This window comes from Tupaia chinensis, unplaced genomic scaffold (genome assembly GCF_000334495.1).
Source record: "Tupaia chinensis unplaced genomic scaffold, TupChi_1.0 Scaffold145659_1, whole genome shotgun sequence".
Classification (NCBI taxonomy): Eukaryota; Metazoa; Chordata; class Mammalia; order Scandentia; family Tupaiidae; genus Tupaia; species Tupaia belangeri.
In genome coordinates, this window is record NW_006205516.1 from 1,095,894 (window position 1) to 1,113,376 (window position 17,483).

Sequence of the window (17,483 nt, forward strand, 5' to 3'; positions counted from 1 at the left end):
CATTACCACTTGGGCACACACACAACCATGTATGGCGTGAGGTTTGAGGCTGAGCTCTGGAAGTTGCTACAAGTGAACATCCTAACATTTAAACCTTGAGGTAGGCATGAGTACTAGAATTCACCTTTCCTGTTTTAAAAATCCTTTCATCTATGGATTTATAGCTCTGTAGAGCAGGTAGCTGGCTAAAACCCTTCCTTTAGCATACCTGGCCCCCAGCAAGAAGGACTGGGCTAACAGCCTTCTTTTCTTTGTGAAGATGTTCCATTAAGGGGCTTTTAAAACTTTCAGGAAGGGATCCAGCAGATGGTGTAGCAATTATGTTGCTAGACTCCCACATGCCAACCACGGCTCAAGTCCCAGACTTGCTGGCTTGAAACTCACACAGGGCATGTTTGTGTGCATGCCCAAGATCCTGGGAGGAAAATGGAGGAGAAGGGATTGTGGCATGGCCATTTCTTGGGGTGGGGGGTGCGGGGGCAGTGATTTTTCTCTCTCTCTCTCTTGGGAGTACACACGACCTAAGGCAAAAACCTCTTTAAAAATTTCAGGAGGGGCCAGCTGGTAGTGTGATGGTTATAGTACTGGACTCTCACTTTGCTGACTGTGGCTTGAGTCCCAGACCCAGCAGCTTGAAACTCATGCCAGGCGCATGTGCATGCATGTCCAAAATCCCTAGAGGAGAAGGGACTGCAGCATGGCTATCCCCACTGGGGAATGATTTCTCACCTTATCTTTATACGTCTCTGTCTGTCTCTCTGATGAGTACATGAACCTTTATAGCAAAAATTTCTCCAAATATATATATATATATATTCAGGAAAAATCAAAATAGACCAGGCACTTGATGGGATTGCTGAGTCTATGAACTAGTGCTGAAAGCTCTTTCTTTTCCTCTTCCCATTAAACAAGATAATACATGTCTATTTGGAGAAGGGGTATTTTGAGGATCTGTCCTTTGAAAATCAAGGCTGAATATGTTTTGATGTCCTGCCACAGAGGGCCATATTTGGTCAAATCAAAATGATGAGAGGAAGTCTAGGCTCTACTAGGTGACTAATGATTATAGCTGGGCTAGCACTTGTTGATTGGTCACTATGAGCCAGATAAACATCGTCTCATGTAACCCTTGCAACAATCCTATGAGGCCGATACTATTATTCCCATCATTTTATAGATGTGGAAACTAAGACGCAGAGCATTATGTGATTTCTTTAAGATCACATAGATAGTAAGTATTGGAGGCAAGATTGCAACTTAAAACTTCGGACTCTCTTGCCTGTTCTCAACCACCACACTTTACTAATATTTGATGGATGGATGAACAAATTAATGTAGTGAAAAGCATTGTGGTTTTGAGCACCATCTGTCCTGGATCCAGATACCAAAATCTGATTTTATTTCTAGCTGGGATAGTGATCCCAACTCCTCTCATGATCACCTGACTGACTGAGGATGGGGGAAAGTGTCTAATCTGGCAGATGTGATACTCAAGGACTCCTTTTGCCCAGTCTAAGGCAACGTGCCTCAGACACATGAAACCAAACTTCTGTGAGTGGAGATGGCAGCAGATTGTTTGAGAGAAAATCTCCTAACACAGAAAAGCAATCTAAAGAGAAGTTGGGGGGGGGGGGGGGCGGAGAAAAAATCCACAATTTGGCCTTTCTAAATAGTCTGTAACTACTTTAAAAATTGCTAGACAAGGTTTTCCACCAGTAGTCTTATAGTTTGAGGTCTTGGGTTTAGATCTTTGATGGTGAAAGGTAAGAGGGAGGGAATCAGGGGAAAAAAGAAAGAAGTAAAACATTTAACAAACACAAAATGGAAAATTATCGGTTGAAGAGAATATGTATTATGGTAATATCTTGGATTGAGCCAATATACAGTGTATTCTGGATGGGAAAAATAATTCTGTATGCAGTAATAATATATAATGAATGAATTTTTAAAAAATAATTTTAAAAAATTGCTACATGATGCATGCACTCATGAGAGAGAGAGAACCTCCCAGTGGGATGTGGTCATAGCACAGTCTCTTTTCCTTCATTTTTCCATCCTATCAGGATTTGGAGCACACAAACATGTGCCCAGAATGTTATCCAAACTGTCGGGGCTGGAATTTGAATTACGGTTGGCCATGTGAGATCCAGTTCCTTATTCACAGGGTTTAACTATACAGTATGGAACCGGCCCTGTAGCTGCTCTAAAAATGAGATCTTTGGCCCAGCTTTGGTGGTGCAAGTGGGAGGAGGCCACCGCATTGTGGTAGAGGTTGCATAGAAGACCCAGGCTTTGTTCCTGGACCAACCTAAATAGGAGTGTGCTGTGATCCTAGCTGATAGTGAGCCTGGGGCAAGATTATGGCATGGCAAGATCCTGTCAAGAAATTCTCTCTTTTTCTCTGATTCCCTTGTTCCTTCTCATGCTCTCTCTCTTATATAAAAAAAGTTTTTCCCATTGAAAGCTCTGTCTCCAAGAAGCCCCATCAAAACACTCATTAGGTGACAAGGGAGTGGGTTGAATGTGCACCAATTTTAGACTTTGTCCTATTTTGGCTACTAACTCATGGAATGACTTGAATGTTGTTGTACCTCCATAGTTCTCTTATCTGCAACACAAGAATACTCAAGTAGCTACAGAGGTGGGTAAGGAGAAGGAAGAGCTAGGCAAGCTACGTTGACAATTGCAGGGCCCCTGAGTTCATAATTATTAGTGAGAGAAGCCCTCATAGAGGAAGGTGCCAAAGACAGAAGAGGCAAGACTTTGGGGAAGCAGAATGTAAAAGAATACCCTAGGACACATGAAGGAAAGCCTGGGAAGTGAGGAGGGTGACAGGCTTCATGAAAGGCAGCCTGACTTGCAGGATAAAAACAATGCCTATGGGCTCCCATGGTCTGGATTCCAAGTCCAGCCTCCTAGCTGCATAACTTTGAACAAGTCACTTTATTCTCCCGAGTCACAATGTCTTCTTTTGTAAAAGATACGTAATGATAGCACCCATCTCAGTATGAAAAAAAGATAATGTGTGGCCAGCAGGTGGCATAGTGGTTAAGGTGCTGGACTCCCACATGGTCAACCACAGATCGAGTCTCAGACCCTGTAGCTTAAAGCTTACCCCCAGGTACATGTGCATGCATGCCCAAAATCCTGAGAGGAGAATGGAGGAGAAAGGATTACAACGTAGCCATCCCACCCGGGGAGTGATTTCTTGTTTTCTGTTTCTCTGTCTCTCTTTGGCAAGTGCATATGCCCTATAACAAAAATCTCTCTCTCAAAAAAAAAAAATAATGCTTAGCATCTAGCACATAGATAACATCCAACAAATGGTTACTGTCATCAAGACCAGATTCTACCAGGAATCTACAAGCTTAGTTGTTCTTCTAGGTCAGTGGCACTGCATGATGAGTGGCTCATAATAGTTGCTAAGAGTGTAGACTTGGGCTAGTTAATGGCATGGTGGTTAAAGCAGCTGAATCTCACATGGTCAACTGTACAGTTCGACTCCTGGACCCACTGGCTTGGAAAATACACCAGGCATATGTTCATGCATGCCCAAAATCCTGAAAAGAGAGAAATGGAAATGAAAAGATTATGGCATGATCACCCCATGGGGAGTGCTTTTTCATTTTCCCTCTCTCCTTCTCTCTTTTTCTCTCTCTGGTGAGCACATGAGCCCTCTGGCAAAATTTCTTTAAAAAAAAGAGCATAGGGAACCAGCAGTTAGCGTAATGGCAATGGCTATGTCGCTGGACTCCCACGTAGTCGACCGCGGTTCATGTCCCGGACCCAGTGGCTTAAAACTCACGCCGGGCACGTGTGCGTGCGTGCCCAAGATCCCGAGAAGAGAATGGAGGAGAAGGGATTGCGGCGTGACCATCCCCCCTGGGGGGTGATTTCTCACTTTCTGTCTCTATGTCTCTCTCTGTCTGTCTGGCGAGCGCACGCGCCCTACAGTGAAAATCTCTCCAAAAAAAAAAAAAAGCATAGGCTCTGGAATCACTGTGGGCTGTGGTCCAGTTTTCCACCAGTATAACCATAGGCAAGCAACATAACCACCTTGTGCCATAGACTACTTACCTGTAATATGGAATAGAGAACTACTCATAGACTATAGTGGTGTTCTAATGACAAACTATGTGTTAAAAACCTGAAAAAAAAAACACCTAGAAAGAGGGGCTGGCAGCAGGTGGTGTGGTGAAGGCAGTGGATTCCCACATGGCCCACGGCAATTTGAGTTCTGGACCTGGCGGCTTGCTTTCTCGTGTTCTCTCTTTCTCTCTCTCTCTCTCTGTCCCTCACTGGTCAAATTAAAAAATAAAGAAATGAAGATAAATATAATATTTCTTAAAAAAAAAAAAAAGCCTAGAAAGAGCCCAGCATGTAATGAACATTCAATGGCCTTAGGGTCAGTGACGAGCTCAACAAGGGGCTCCTGGTACACTGTCTTTTCTGGGACTAAGCTACAGACTGAGGATGTAAAAACATGACTTATATATTCTGAAGACATAACCACACTCTTAGTTTGGGTATAAGTGGCAATCCCAATGAGGATGAAAGATTGAGTCCATAGTCAATATGGGAAGAGGACGCATGGATTTCTGCCCAGGAGATGTAAAGGTAGCCACTTTAGTTGTCATGATTAGCCATTTTTATAACCCCTCTCTCCCTGTCTCTACGTCTTCTTCTCTCTTCCTTCTCTCTCTCTCTCTCCAACAGGAACTCATCACTGTAGACTGGGTAAGCAGAAGGCCTTATCTCCCTCGGTGGACATAAGGCCTCCTCAACTCTAACCACTGGTCTTCTTATGAAAACGCTCATTTGGGCTTATATAAAGATCACAGGGTTCTGAGAATGTTGCATTGCCTGCTAGGAATGGTGATAGATATCATGAAGGGCCAAACGGGCAGCGATCTCCCCTGTTCCCATGACTGCATGGAATATCCCCATAATGCAATTCTAAAATCCAAGAAAATCAAGATTTAAATAGCAAAACTGGATTTAGGGCAAGTGGGCTATTTCAGGACTTAATTTTGCTGCATATATGGTATCCAGAAATTGTTGATATTGGCTTACTGAAGAGTAGGCAGTATTGGGACCAGCAGTTAGCGTAGTGGCTGTGTCGCTGAACTCCCATGTAGTCCATCACGTTTCGAGTCCCGGGCCCGGTGGCTTAAAACTCATGCTGGACGCGTGTGTGTGCGTGCCCAAGATCCTGAGAGGAGAATGGAGGAGAAGGGATTGCAGCGTGGCCATCCCTCCTGGGGGGTGATTTCTTTCTCTCTCTCTTTCTGGCAAGCACATGTACCCTATAGCAAAAACCTCTCAAAAATTTTTTTTAAAAAAAGAGGCAGTATTCTGGAAGGGGGTGCAGTTTGAGGAGTGCTGCACTTCAATAAATGGAGGGAAGAATTTTTCAGGCCTTTTTAACACGCCATTAATATTTGCTAATAACCAGGTATGAGTGTACAAGAAACATGGATGCCAGTCAATGTGAGCACAGGCTGAAATGTGAAGATCAGTAACACAAAACTGGAGTAGGTAGAAGGAGGCTCAGAGTTAAGAGATGAACCTGAACTTGGAATCCTCTCCTTGACCAGGATATACCTCAAAATGGAACTGACCACAGACATGTCTGCCTAGGAAGTTTCTGCATTACTTGAAATAAGTCAGTACAGAGAGTATTGACATCAGCTCCTTCCTATCCCATCTGAGCTCCTCCTGGGAATGAAAGTTTTCAAAATAAGAAGGAGAACTTTAGTCTTTTGCAAGCTTGTGGATCTAGGGCATTTTTCCTCCCCTTTTCTTGCTCATCTCTCATTTTGTGGTTGGAAGTTACCTTTGGTCTTGGAGAACTCAAAAGGAGCCAGAATAGATCCCAGAGGAGAGGAAGCACAAAACGCTGGCTTTGCTTGTACTTGAGGCCTAGGGAACAACTGTGAACAGGACCTTCTTTTTAGATGGCCCAATCCAGTTCTCCAGAGAGAAGTGTGTGCATGTATTCTGGGCAGGACTGTCTTGGAAGGAAGCTTGAGCCTTTGTCTTAACTGGACTCTATCTCATGAGAACCAGAAAGTGGCAGACTGGCACAGAAGGGCCCAGTCCAATAGAGCCAAACATTCCCTCTGGGCGCTAATTGGGCAGAAGTTTGGATTTTTCTCAGTTACCCCAAATATTTTGTTACAAGGTTAGGAATTTTTTCTTTTTCTATTTTTCTTTCTTTTCTTTTTTCTTTTCGGAGAGGTTTTTGCTATAGGGTGCATGTACTCGCCAGAAAGAGACAGAAAGTGAGAAATCATCCCCCAGGGAGGATGACCATGCTGCAATCCCTTCTCCTCCATTCTCCTCTCGAGATCTTGGGCACACACACACACACACATGCGCCTGTGTGAGTTTAAGCCACCAGGTCCAGGACTTGAACCGCAGTAGACTCTATGGGAGTCCAGTGGCATAGCCATTACATCAACTGCTGGTCCCTTCTTTTCTTTTTTTGAGGGATTTTTGCTATAGAGCCCATGCACTCACCAGAGAGACAGAAAGTGAGAAATCATTCCCCAGGGGGAATGACCACACTGCAATCTGCAATCCTTCTTCCTCTATTGTCTCCTCAGGATTTTGGGCATGCTTGCACATGTGTCTGGTGTATTTCAAGCTGCTGGGTCCTAAACTCAAACCAGTTGGCCATGTGGGAGTCCAATGCCTTAACCACAATGCTACCTGCTGGCCCCTATCATTGGATTTTTTAATAGTCCTTACCTTCCTGTGTCCTTTATCCTCAGTGGTAAAATGGAACTTGTATATATACAAGTCATCAGTGACATGAGAGTCAAATCAATACTGTAGAGAACGAGGGGTGCTGGGGGAAGCTCTCTTACTGGGGTCAGCTTGGTCAATATTGCTCATTGTCCCAATTAATTTTATCAATCTTCCAGTCAAAAGGTCCATGCTTTGGGCCTTAAATCTACTGCTGATAAACCATTTAATTAAAATTAAAACATGCAATCTGCTTTCATGAACATTTTATAATGTCAAAGAAAACAATAGGTGGTGTGTTCTGCTATGAGCAAACCCAATGGATGGATGAATGGATTTACAAAATAAACTAGGGGTAGATTATTGACAAAACGCTTCGACATAATTTAAATAACAAGCTTCTCTGATGCATTTTTCAAAAACACACTTCATTTATGGCCAGTTTTTCAGAACACTGATCAGTCACATCAATCGTCTCATGCCTGCCTCACTGCCCAGTCTATAGGAGTCTGCTGTCTGAGTGCAGGTCTGTTTCCTAAAAGGATCTCTGGTCAGATATATTACAACCAATAGAAAGAAGAACAAAATAGTTATGCCCATAGCTTTCCTTTCTATTCAGCTGCTAGTCAAGTTACCCTGAATCTAGTTGGGGAATTCTCTCCCTAAGGTATAAATACAGTTTTGTTAGATACCAAGTGAGACAACAGGAAACATTTTTTAATGAACAAACAACTTTTACAGAGACCATCTATATCACATGGTTATTACAACAGGGATGAGCTGAAATTCTATGTGTACAGATTTGGAGGAAGGAAACCCCTAAAAAGAAATGAAGCATATAGAGGTAGTTGAATAGCAACATGGGGAAATAAAAGCATTGTTCTTAATTCCCTTCAGTTCATTACAGTGCAAGAGTAAAACGGTTGCTTAACAAATGGGAAACAAACACACATACATTTGCCACTGGTGAGGTGGCTTGCTTGATATTTTAATCCTGGCATTACTGAAAACCGCATGAAATGGTGAAACTCCTTTAAGATAAGCCTATGGGGCCACACTGACCTATTTATTCTCTTAGTTTGCTGCTCATTGTAGTTGCTTTAACAATCGATAAATGTTAATCGGCTTTGAAAAGGATGCGTAAGATACAGAGTTGCTTTGTAAACTTCTGTTAAATCACGTTTGCTGCACATATTTTTAAACGGCTACAGAGTCATGAAGCAAAAGCTTTAAAGTGACACCAGGAACAGAGATTACAGGCACTTCTCTCTGGAGGTTGACTTAGCATGTTCAGAAAATTTCTTCATTTTGTCTCTGGATGTGCATAACCCAGATTATTAAATAGTTGAACAGAGTAATAAGTGGGAGTGATCATTCTAAGATGAACTGAATGTGTACATTTTACAAGGCTCCTTTTCCTTCTCCTTTCTGCACAAATGGGGCACAAATTGAAGCCCATGCAGCCAGCTGCTTTATAGATCTGTCTTCAATCACGGCTCACAACTTCACTTCTCAGGCCCAAGAACGGATTCTTCCATTATTTGGGCTGCCTTCCATTTGCATCTTTGTCATACACCTCTGCTGTGATTCTGCCTTGGTGAGTGGAAATGGATGTGAAGTCGACACGTGAGGAACTCAAAGGATGAGTCCCTGAAGAAAACTCCCATCTTGGAATGGAGTTGGCGTGGGGAATCCAGTCCCCAGGGATTGTAGTCCATCAACAGTATGCAATCTGTTGACGGTAAGAGACCTCTGGGTGCTGTGAATCAGCCTTAGGAGCTCTGCCACTCCAATGGCCAAGTCACAGGGGATTATCTGAGCCCAGCCAGCTCCACGGGCAGAGCTGGAAGTGCCACACAAGCAATCACTCGGCTTGCCCCTTGCTCTGGAAGCAGCATGGGGTCAGCAGCAGCCTGCCTTAGGAAAAGGCAAACCGTTGAAACAGTTAATTCCCTGCCTACCCCCTAAGTCAGGGGTAAGCATTCCTTTTCCAAGTTGTCTACAGAAAAATTGTTTCTTCATTTTCTACATTTTGCTGGTTATTTACTAGCAGCAGCAGTACGGTACAAAGCAGAAAGGCATGATGTCTGCTTGCTACCTAGTGTAAGTTTGTCTGTGTGTGTATCGCACACATGCACAGACAGACAGAAAAACAACCTACTAGGGAAACTGGGTCAGTCACAATAGCCAAGAAAATGAACCAAATACATGGCACTATCTACCAAGGGGGAAGTCTTGTCCTTCTGGCCTAGATTTTGCTCTTTTTTTTCTGTATACTCTTCACTCCCAAGCTGCATAGCAAGAGCAATTGACAAGTGGCAAAAACGATCAAGTCCAATTGATTACCCTACTTAAATATATCCCAAATACCAAAGCCAAGGCTTAGCCTTGCATCTTGCCTCCCACCATGACTGAAACAACAACTTCCTATAAAACCACCAACCACAGATCAAGGCTGAGAGTCAAGTTAGGGGAAGTCTGCCTAGCTTGGATCTACATTTGCTGGACTTAAGAACTTGCTTAACAAGGGAAAGTATTCCTTGATATGGAACTTCATTAAGAAATCAAGTTTCTCTTGGGCCGGCAGGTGGTACGGAGGTTAAGGCAGCTGGATCCTATATGGCTGGCTGCTCAGTTCAAGTTCCAGACCCAGTGCTTGAAAAACAAGCCAGGTGGGTGTGCAGTGATATCCAAAATCCCAGGAGGATAATGGAGAAGGGATTGTGGCATGGCCAACCCTCCTGGGAGTGATTTCCCACTTCTCCTCTCTCTCTAGCAAGTGCATGTACCCTATAGCAAACTTTAAAAAAAAAAAAAAAAGAACAAAAAAACAACTTCCTTTTCTACCTAGATTAAGTAGAGATGTGTTGGGTAACTTAATCTATGTCTTTCCCTTGTGAGCTTCTGGGATGCTTTTGTGATTTGATTACTATGCCTGTTTAATAAAATTATGCATAACATAAACTATTTACAATGATAAAAATCTGTCAAGTAATGGGTTCAAAATCAAGCCTGGCCACTTACTATGCCATGTGGGAAAACTAACATTTGGAGCTGCAGTTTTTCTCTTCCATAAAACAGGGATAATTAACGGCTCTCATGATGTTGATGTGAGAAGTAAATGATTGAGTAAGCTCAGGTAAGTGCAATCACCTGGCACAGCAGATTCTCAATACATTTTTGTTGAATCTTTTTTTTTTTTGGGGGGGGGGCACGTAAAGAAATACAATGAACTAAGCATAAAAGCCATAGACTGGAAAACCCCATCACCCTGACATGGGCAAGATTCTCAGCACACTTTGGAGAACAGAGAGTGAGGAGTTGGTTATTCTACTGGAGCTAGAACTTAAGGCTTTCATTGTGTCAGAAATCCCAGTCCTCCAACAGTACTTTTTAGCCCTTATTGAAATGGGGGGAAATTGGCTGGTATAGGACACTGGTCCCTACCCTTAACACTTGCTTGTTCACTTTCCCAGACTTAAGCCCCAAAGCAATTATGTATACATCACAAGTCTTGGCCCCCAAATCAGTGGTGTGGATTTCCACAACCAAGTTTAAAGGGATTTCAAGTGGGTAGTGTGCAAAGGCAGTGTCTTATGCAAACACAAGCCTCCGATGATAGTCTGTAACTATGACTACTCTAATAACCGCTATTATTGGTTGAATGTCTGCTATGCATGAGGCACTACACTAAGTGATTTATGTATCTCATTTAATGTGCACAACCACCTTATACGTAGTATTTATAACTTCCATTTCATAAATGAGGAAACGGGGGCTCAGCAAAAGTTAAATCACTTGCCAAAAGTAACACATCTAGTAAGCAGAGAAACTAATGGCCTTTTGTTGCATTTCCACCAAATAGGAAACTTCTGTATGAGGACTGCGTTATGACATGGTTGGACTCCAGGTGGGGAGGAAGGAGCCTTTGATTTCCTGTACCCTTAGCTTTGTAGAGTTGGCTTGGGTAGTAGTCATGGCTACAATTCTACATATCCACTTCCATTCTTCACCTGGCTGGGCTGGCTCCAAACAGATCTACATGATGGCCCACATGGCACAATTCATCCCTTCCCTGTCCTAATTTTGTCACTCTGCCATTATAACACTTCCATACTTAGGGTATGTCTCAGGTTCTCCTGACAACTGAGGAATCAAACTAGCATTAAGTGAGTTACTCTGACCATAGTTACTCTGACCTCCTCACTCTCTGTTGTCCCCCATATTGAAATCTTGGGCCCACTGCAACTAGGAGGAAACACAATTGTTCAGATAAAACCAGAGATTAATTGCCTGACTCCTAGAAAAGGCCTTTTAAAGGGTTCTATCCTATCTGACTTCTTTACACTAAGAAAGAGTCCTTCATCAAGTGCTTCCACACATGCTAGCCCAGGTCTTTATCCTCAGGACCCTGAGAAGACGTGAGGTATGGAGGGTAGTTGGGCATGGCTGTGATGTACCATACTGAAAACCATTCCCATTTTATCCTTCTTTAAAAGAAATTTTGCTCTAGAGCACATGTGCTCGCCAGAGAGAGATAAGGGGAATGTGGAAAAGCACCACCAGGGGGCCTGCCACATCACAATCCCTCCTCTTCCATTCTCCTCTTGGGATTTGGGGTACACACGTACCTACACCTAGAGTGTTTTGTAAGCTTCCAAGTCTGAGACTCAAACCATGCAGTTGGCCATGTGGGATCCAGCTGCCTTAACCACCATGCAACTGCCTAGCCTGAAAGCCATTTCCTCTGAAGAGTTCATTATTATCTTGACTAAAATACTATTCCTAGCTGCACTGGGGAGAAACTAGGTACACTTATAATTAGATTGCTGAAATAAATGCCCATAATAGATTATGATAAAAATATTCTTAATTCTTCTTCATTCCAGAAAAATCCTTCAGCCTGGTTCTGTATTACACACAGAAAATAGATCATTTTACTTTACCCTAGCATATACCATAATCTATGCCAAATCTCTTTAAGTATTTTGAATTGTTTAATTCAAGCTCAACAAGGTGGGATTTGTGAAGATAGATAATCTAAACATTATTCTGGCCTTCCTTCAAACATCCAAATTGATATATATGGAAGTAGTCCAAGAACTGGGGCCAATGCAGTAAAAAAGTGATTAAAGTAAAAATGGCACATTTCCAGGATTGCTACTTCCCCCTAGGTACATGGTAAACCAAATTAATAAATAAAGCAACAGACATTTCAGTTATGTATACTTAAATAGTTACAAACATACACATAGGAAAAAAGGATACAGTAGTGCAAAAAAATAAATTATTGAAACAGAAAGAAGTATGGACATTATTTTACACAATGCTCTATAAAACCTGAACCATTTGGAATGAGACCTCAAGTCAGTGAAATAATGCAGCAACATTATTAGTATCTTTGCTTCACATTTCAACCACATATTCATTTATGAAAGAAAGAAAATTAAAGCAAAACCACTTTAAACTTTCGGAACATTTTATGTTAAAACCTATTATGTTTTTAAAACACCTCTGCTGTTTATGTAGTTGTGCAGCATGTCAACAAGCATCTTAAGACAGAAAGTTTCAAACAGGTCACATTCTCTTGGTCTTTCTACTCATCAACAGCAGGGTGATACCTTTGTTTCATACCTCCTTCTGTTAAGATGTTATTGCAATTAGATATATTTACAAGCAGACTCCCATGGGGAAGCAGGGAGGGTGGGAACTCCTCTTCAGCAATCCACTGTCACTAGTTTTGGTTTCGGGACATAAAGGCCAGGACTCGCCGAATACCATTCAGTCTATCCTTTAAGGACCTCATTGCTAGGAACGGGAGCTGGGCTCGGCTTTCCAAGGGAAGAACTGCTAATGTCCACCAGCACCAGGCTGGGCCATTCGGGTTAATCTGCAACAGAGAAACACAATGGGTTCAACCTATTCCCATGTAAGCAATATCGGCCTATCGGTTTCCAAAGGTTCTAGGTAAACATCCCACATGGAACTAATGTGTGTGGCAGAGTCTGCTAATTTCTTCCCATATCTATTTCCCTCTTATTTTAGCTGAGCATGTAGCCACCAAGGAAAAGAAAATTCTCAGCCTCCCTTGCAGCTAAGGCCACGAGATAAAGTTCTGGCTAATGAGATGTAAAGGGAAGTGACAGATGTAACTTGCATTCTGGGTCATGCTCTGCGGAAAGATTTGCCTTCTACTTTCCTCTCTCTTTCCCCTGGCTAGAATATGGTGGACATGGTGAGGATAAGCCTTCTTCAGTCAAGAAGACAAGAGGTTGGGTTGGCCCTGTGGCCTAGTGGTTAAGGGAGCCAGATCCTACATGGCCGACTGCAGCGCGAATCTTGGTCCTGGTAGCTTGAAAAACACGTCAGGTGCATGTGCATGAGTGCTCAAAATCTGACAGGATGGAGAAATGGAAAAAGAGGAGTTATGGTGTGACTGTGCCTCATTGGGGGAAGGTCTTCTCTTGTTCTTTCTCTTTCTCTCTCTCTCCTCCTCTCTCATGCACATGCCCTCCGGCAATTAAAACATAAAAACAATGGCAACAGCCTAAGGATAGTAAAAATTTGTGATTCAAGAGCCTGGGTCCCTGAATGCTCTCCAGGAACAGAGGAGCTGTCCTAGCCCTCCGGGACTTATGCCCTCTATCTCATTTAAGCTAGTCATTTTTGGTTTCTGTTATAGCAAACAAAATAATATCCTAAGAGATAGCCCATATCTCCCAGACAGTGTGATTTTATGTGCTGGAATATCCACGACTTAATTCTCTTTCTCTTCCAAAAATCTGTTTAAATCTCTTTGGACTGATGTATACAACATTCAGTCCTTCATTTTCCCTGCACCCTTAGGCTCTGCATGTCTCTTAACTCCCTTCATCTCCTTGCTCTAGCTGAAGGCGATAGTCCAGCCATACCGTGTTACCATACAGGGCCATGGCTATCCTCTCTGCTCAAACGAAAGTCAATGATATCAGTCCCAAAGAGCTGCAATACCTATTTTGCAAAAATTCTAATTACAAAACATTTTCACATTAGAAATGTATTTCGCCCCTAGGTTTCCTTAATAAAGAGCTTTCACAGTCCACATACATCTTTTATCAAAATCCCATTCGTAAGCAGCTTCCTAGGCATACATTTAAGATATTGCCGATTTATTTCCTGCTAAGCCTGAAGTGAGTCTTCTGCCCACGACTCTCAGAAGCTGGCTTTAGGACTGTGAAGAACCACATTTTGGTCAAGCCACCTAACCCTGGAATGATCTGATCCCAGTTGGTTCGTCTGATTTCCCCCAAATCTCATGCCCTCTTTGCTTCTCTGTGCCTGGAACTTCATTCGGATTCATTAGGATCCCTCCCTGAAGTCTACACCACGTGCTCCTCCTTATATTCAGTTGTGAATATTAGACTGACATCCTAAACTTTCTCCCTTAGGGTCATCAACCAAGATATGTAAGCTGATGTTTTACTTGTGATGGTTTCTAAGAAAGCTCTTCTGGAAGCTTAGAACATTCTTATTTGTGGGATCACTCAGGCTGCAGCATTATCTGGAGCAAAGAGGACGGGTTTTTGTTTTTGTGTTGTGCTGGTTCTGCTGCCACCAAAGCCACATGATAACAGAACTAAGAAGGAAATGCAACCCACGATTTCAGCTTTGTGTGTCATTAAGCTCTTATGAATCACACTGTGGCATCTGTGTTTTCTCCTTTGGAAGTTGCTATTATCCTCTCTGATCTGTCTTCTGCCTGGCTGGGGAAGAATGCTTCCCAGAAGGTGAAGGAGAACATTAAGCCCGATCGTGAGCTTGCTCAGAGCTATGCTGGAGTTCTGAGTCACTTTGGCCCAGGGCCAGGTGCTGGGTCACCGGGAAGCACTAACCCGGCTTTTGCTCTTCAGTACTCACGATGCCTTTGCATGGGGGAAGGGTGTCACCTTTGTAGTCTGAGACAGCACATTTCAGGGAACAAACTGGTGTTTTAGAGCCTCAGAATGCAAGAGGAAGAGGGGATTTTAGAGACTTCCTCACCCACTTCCCTCATTTCAGAGAAGGAAGAAAAGCTGAATAGCAAGGGACCAAGCCAAAGTCACACAGCTAGAGAGAAAAACAGAATGAGTCTTTTGACGGAAAAGTCAGATTTTTCTATTGTGCTAGAGTTGGGAAGCAGTCTAAGTAAAGAATTAAGGAAGAGATCTCCTCATCCACCTCACTCATTTCAGAGATGGAAGAGAAGTTGAAAGGAAAGGACCTTCCCATGGTCACATAGCTAAGGAGATAAGCAAAACCAGACTTTGACAGAAAAGTCAGATTTTTTATTGTGATCAATTTGGGAATGAGCATAAGTAAAAAATCAAGAAAGTTACAGGAATAATGATGTAGGGGAGCCAGCTCAGAATATGGAAAAAGGTGATGGTGAAGAAATATCCGGTTAGGACCTGAAGCCTTGTCCTAGAAAGTGTTCCCAGAAATGGAACTCCCTGCAAGTATCCCTGACTTATACCAGGCGAATAAAGTGTGGTGAATTTTAACTACCTCTACTTTTCTGAAGAGCCTCTGGTAGGTGATTTGGTTTCACAAATTGACCTAGACCCTCAGAAGAAGACTGATGCAGCAGAACCTACTTCTTTTTTACTTTTTTCTATAGAGTGCATGCACTTGCCAGAGAGAGACTGAGTCAGAGAGAGACAGACAGAGAGGGAAAGTGAGAAATCATCCCCCCAGGAGGGATGGCATGCTGCAATCCCTTCTCCTCCAGTCTCCTCTTTGGGCACATACGCACACTCACCCAGTGTGATTTTTCAAGCCACTGGGTCCAAGACTTGAACTGCAGAGTTGGCCATGTCATCCAGTCACCTTAACCTCCATGCCACCTGCTGGCCCCAGAACTTAATTCTAGTATGACTCAGGCAAAGGTAAATGTCAAGATGGGGTCAGTTTTCTCAGGACCTTTCCACCTTGAAGAGGACAATAGCCAGGGTCTAGACTTGCAGGGCTAAACACTGACTGGATGTGGGCATGAAAAGTTTCTGTGGTCTTGCAGTTGGAATCTTGCAGGACAGCTGGCTCTATTTCTTAGCTCCTGTGGCAACAGGGGAGAGGATTATGAAGTTCCCTGGCAGTGCAGTCTTTGGTATCAACTCCCAGGATGCCCTTAAGTCCTGACCTTTGCATGTATCTTGTCACCCTGACGTTACTGTGATGTGAATCCGGACTCCCACAGAAGGTTTTTCTGTTGGTAGCATCCATGTTCCCATTCTGTCACCCCACGCACATGCTAAAACCTGTCTTGGATCCAAGGTTCTACTTCTTTAATTATTCCAATTCTAACTTCAGGTCCTTCTGGTCTTACCCATGGTGCTCACTGCCCAGCTGAACAATACCAAAACGACTCCATCTTTCCCTCTGCACTTGATTTGCTGAGTGGCAACCAGATACCCATCTAATCACAAACCCAAAGCACTGTCATCTGGTGGGGCAATTCAATATGAATAGACATTTTTATATACCTGAGGATCAGCATCTTTCTCTGGCATGGGACCAAAGTGATTGAGTATCCGATTCTTCAGAGATGATTTGAGCGAATGAAACCACGAAGACGCTTGCTCATAGACACAGTTATGCAGTCCCATGAGCTCAGCATAGTCCTCGCCCTGAACCTGAAAACATCAGTGGAAGTGAAACAGTCTGTTCGCTCTCCATCACTCCCAGCCACTTTGGACAACTGACTCTCTCTGTGTGTCCATCCTACCTCTCTGTGGCATGGCTGGCCCAGGTGCTGGGCTGGGTGTAAATACTGCTAAGGGTGGAGGAAGAACAAAGGTTCAACTGGGCCAATGAGCTGAAACAGCAAGACATACAGAAAACCAGAAGCGTAAACTGGCCTGGGTGGAGGCATGTGGTTAAACTGGGTTATGCTGGTTTATGACTCTGACCTTTTCATGCTTGTATCTGTTTTCCACATTGCTTACTGAGAAGAGAGACACAAATGCATCTGTGCCATAGTGTGTAACTATTTCCTCAGCCAAATACTTATTAACCTCCTATTATGTAGTGACTGCAAATATAAAAGAAAAAAACAACATGAGATGATTGACCTTTGTTTACACTTCAGTTCATAAAGTCAAAGATTAACTGACTATGTCATCTTTCTGCCTTATGGGATGATGGATCAGTGGGGAGGGCTCTTATACAGGTTGCACGTTAAAAAATACAAATGTGGGGACCAACAGATGGCATAATGGTTATGTCGCTGAACTCTCATGTAGTTGACTGTGGTTCAAGTCTCAGGCCCGGTGATTTGAAATTCATGCCAGGCACATGGGTATGGAGGAGAAGGGATTGCAGCATGGCCATCCTACCTGGGGGGTGATTTCTCACTTTTTGTCTCTGTCTCTTTGGTGAGTATAATTGCCCTATAGCAAAAAATCTCTCTTAAAAAATATAAATGTGTGTGGGAACCAGCAGTTAGCGTAATGGCTATGTCGCTGGACTCCCACGTAGTCGACCACAGTTCGCGTCCCGGACCCAGTGGCTTAAACTCACGCTGGGCGTGTGTGTGTGTGTGTGCCCAAGATCCCAGGAGGAGAATGGAGGAGAAGGGATTGCGGTGGGACCATCCCCCCTGGGGGTGATTTCTCGCTTTCTGTTTCTATGTCTCTCGCTGTCTGTCTGGCAAGTGCACGCGCCCTTATAGCGAAAAAACCTCTCAAAAAAAAAAAAAAAACCCAACATGTTGCATGTGT

General features: G+C 43.2%; 1 protein-coding gene across 1 annotated transcript in view; it reads right to left on the reverse strand.

The window, feature by feature from the left end:
• Nucleotides 1–9,509: 9,509 nt before the first annotated feature.
• Nucleotides 9,510–17,483, reverse strand: part of LONRF3 (LON peptidase N-terminal domain and ring finger 3) — a gene marked incomplete at its 5' end in the record, with an annotated part of 46,278 nt that continues 38,304 nt past the window's right edge. Inside the window, 2 exon segments of the mRNA XM_014584105.2 lie at nucleotides 9,510–12,640; nucleotides 16,248–16,397. Of these exon segments, the coding sequence (XP_014439591.1) occupies nucleotides 12,485–12,640; nucleotides 16,248–16,397 (306 nt within the window).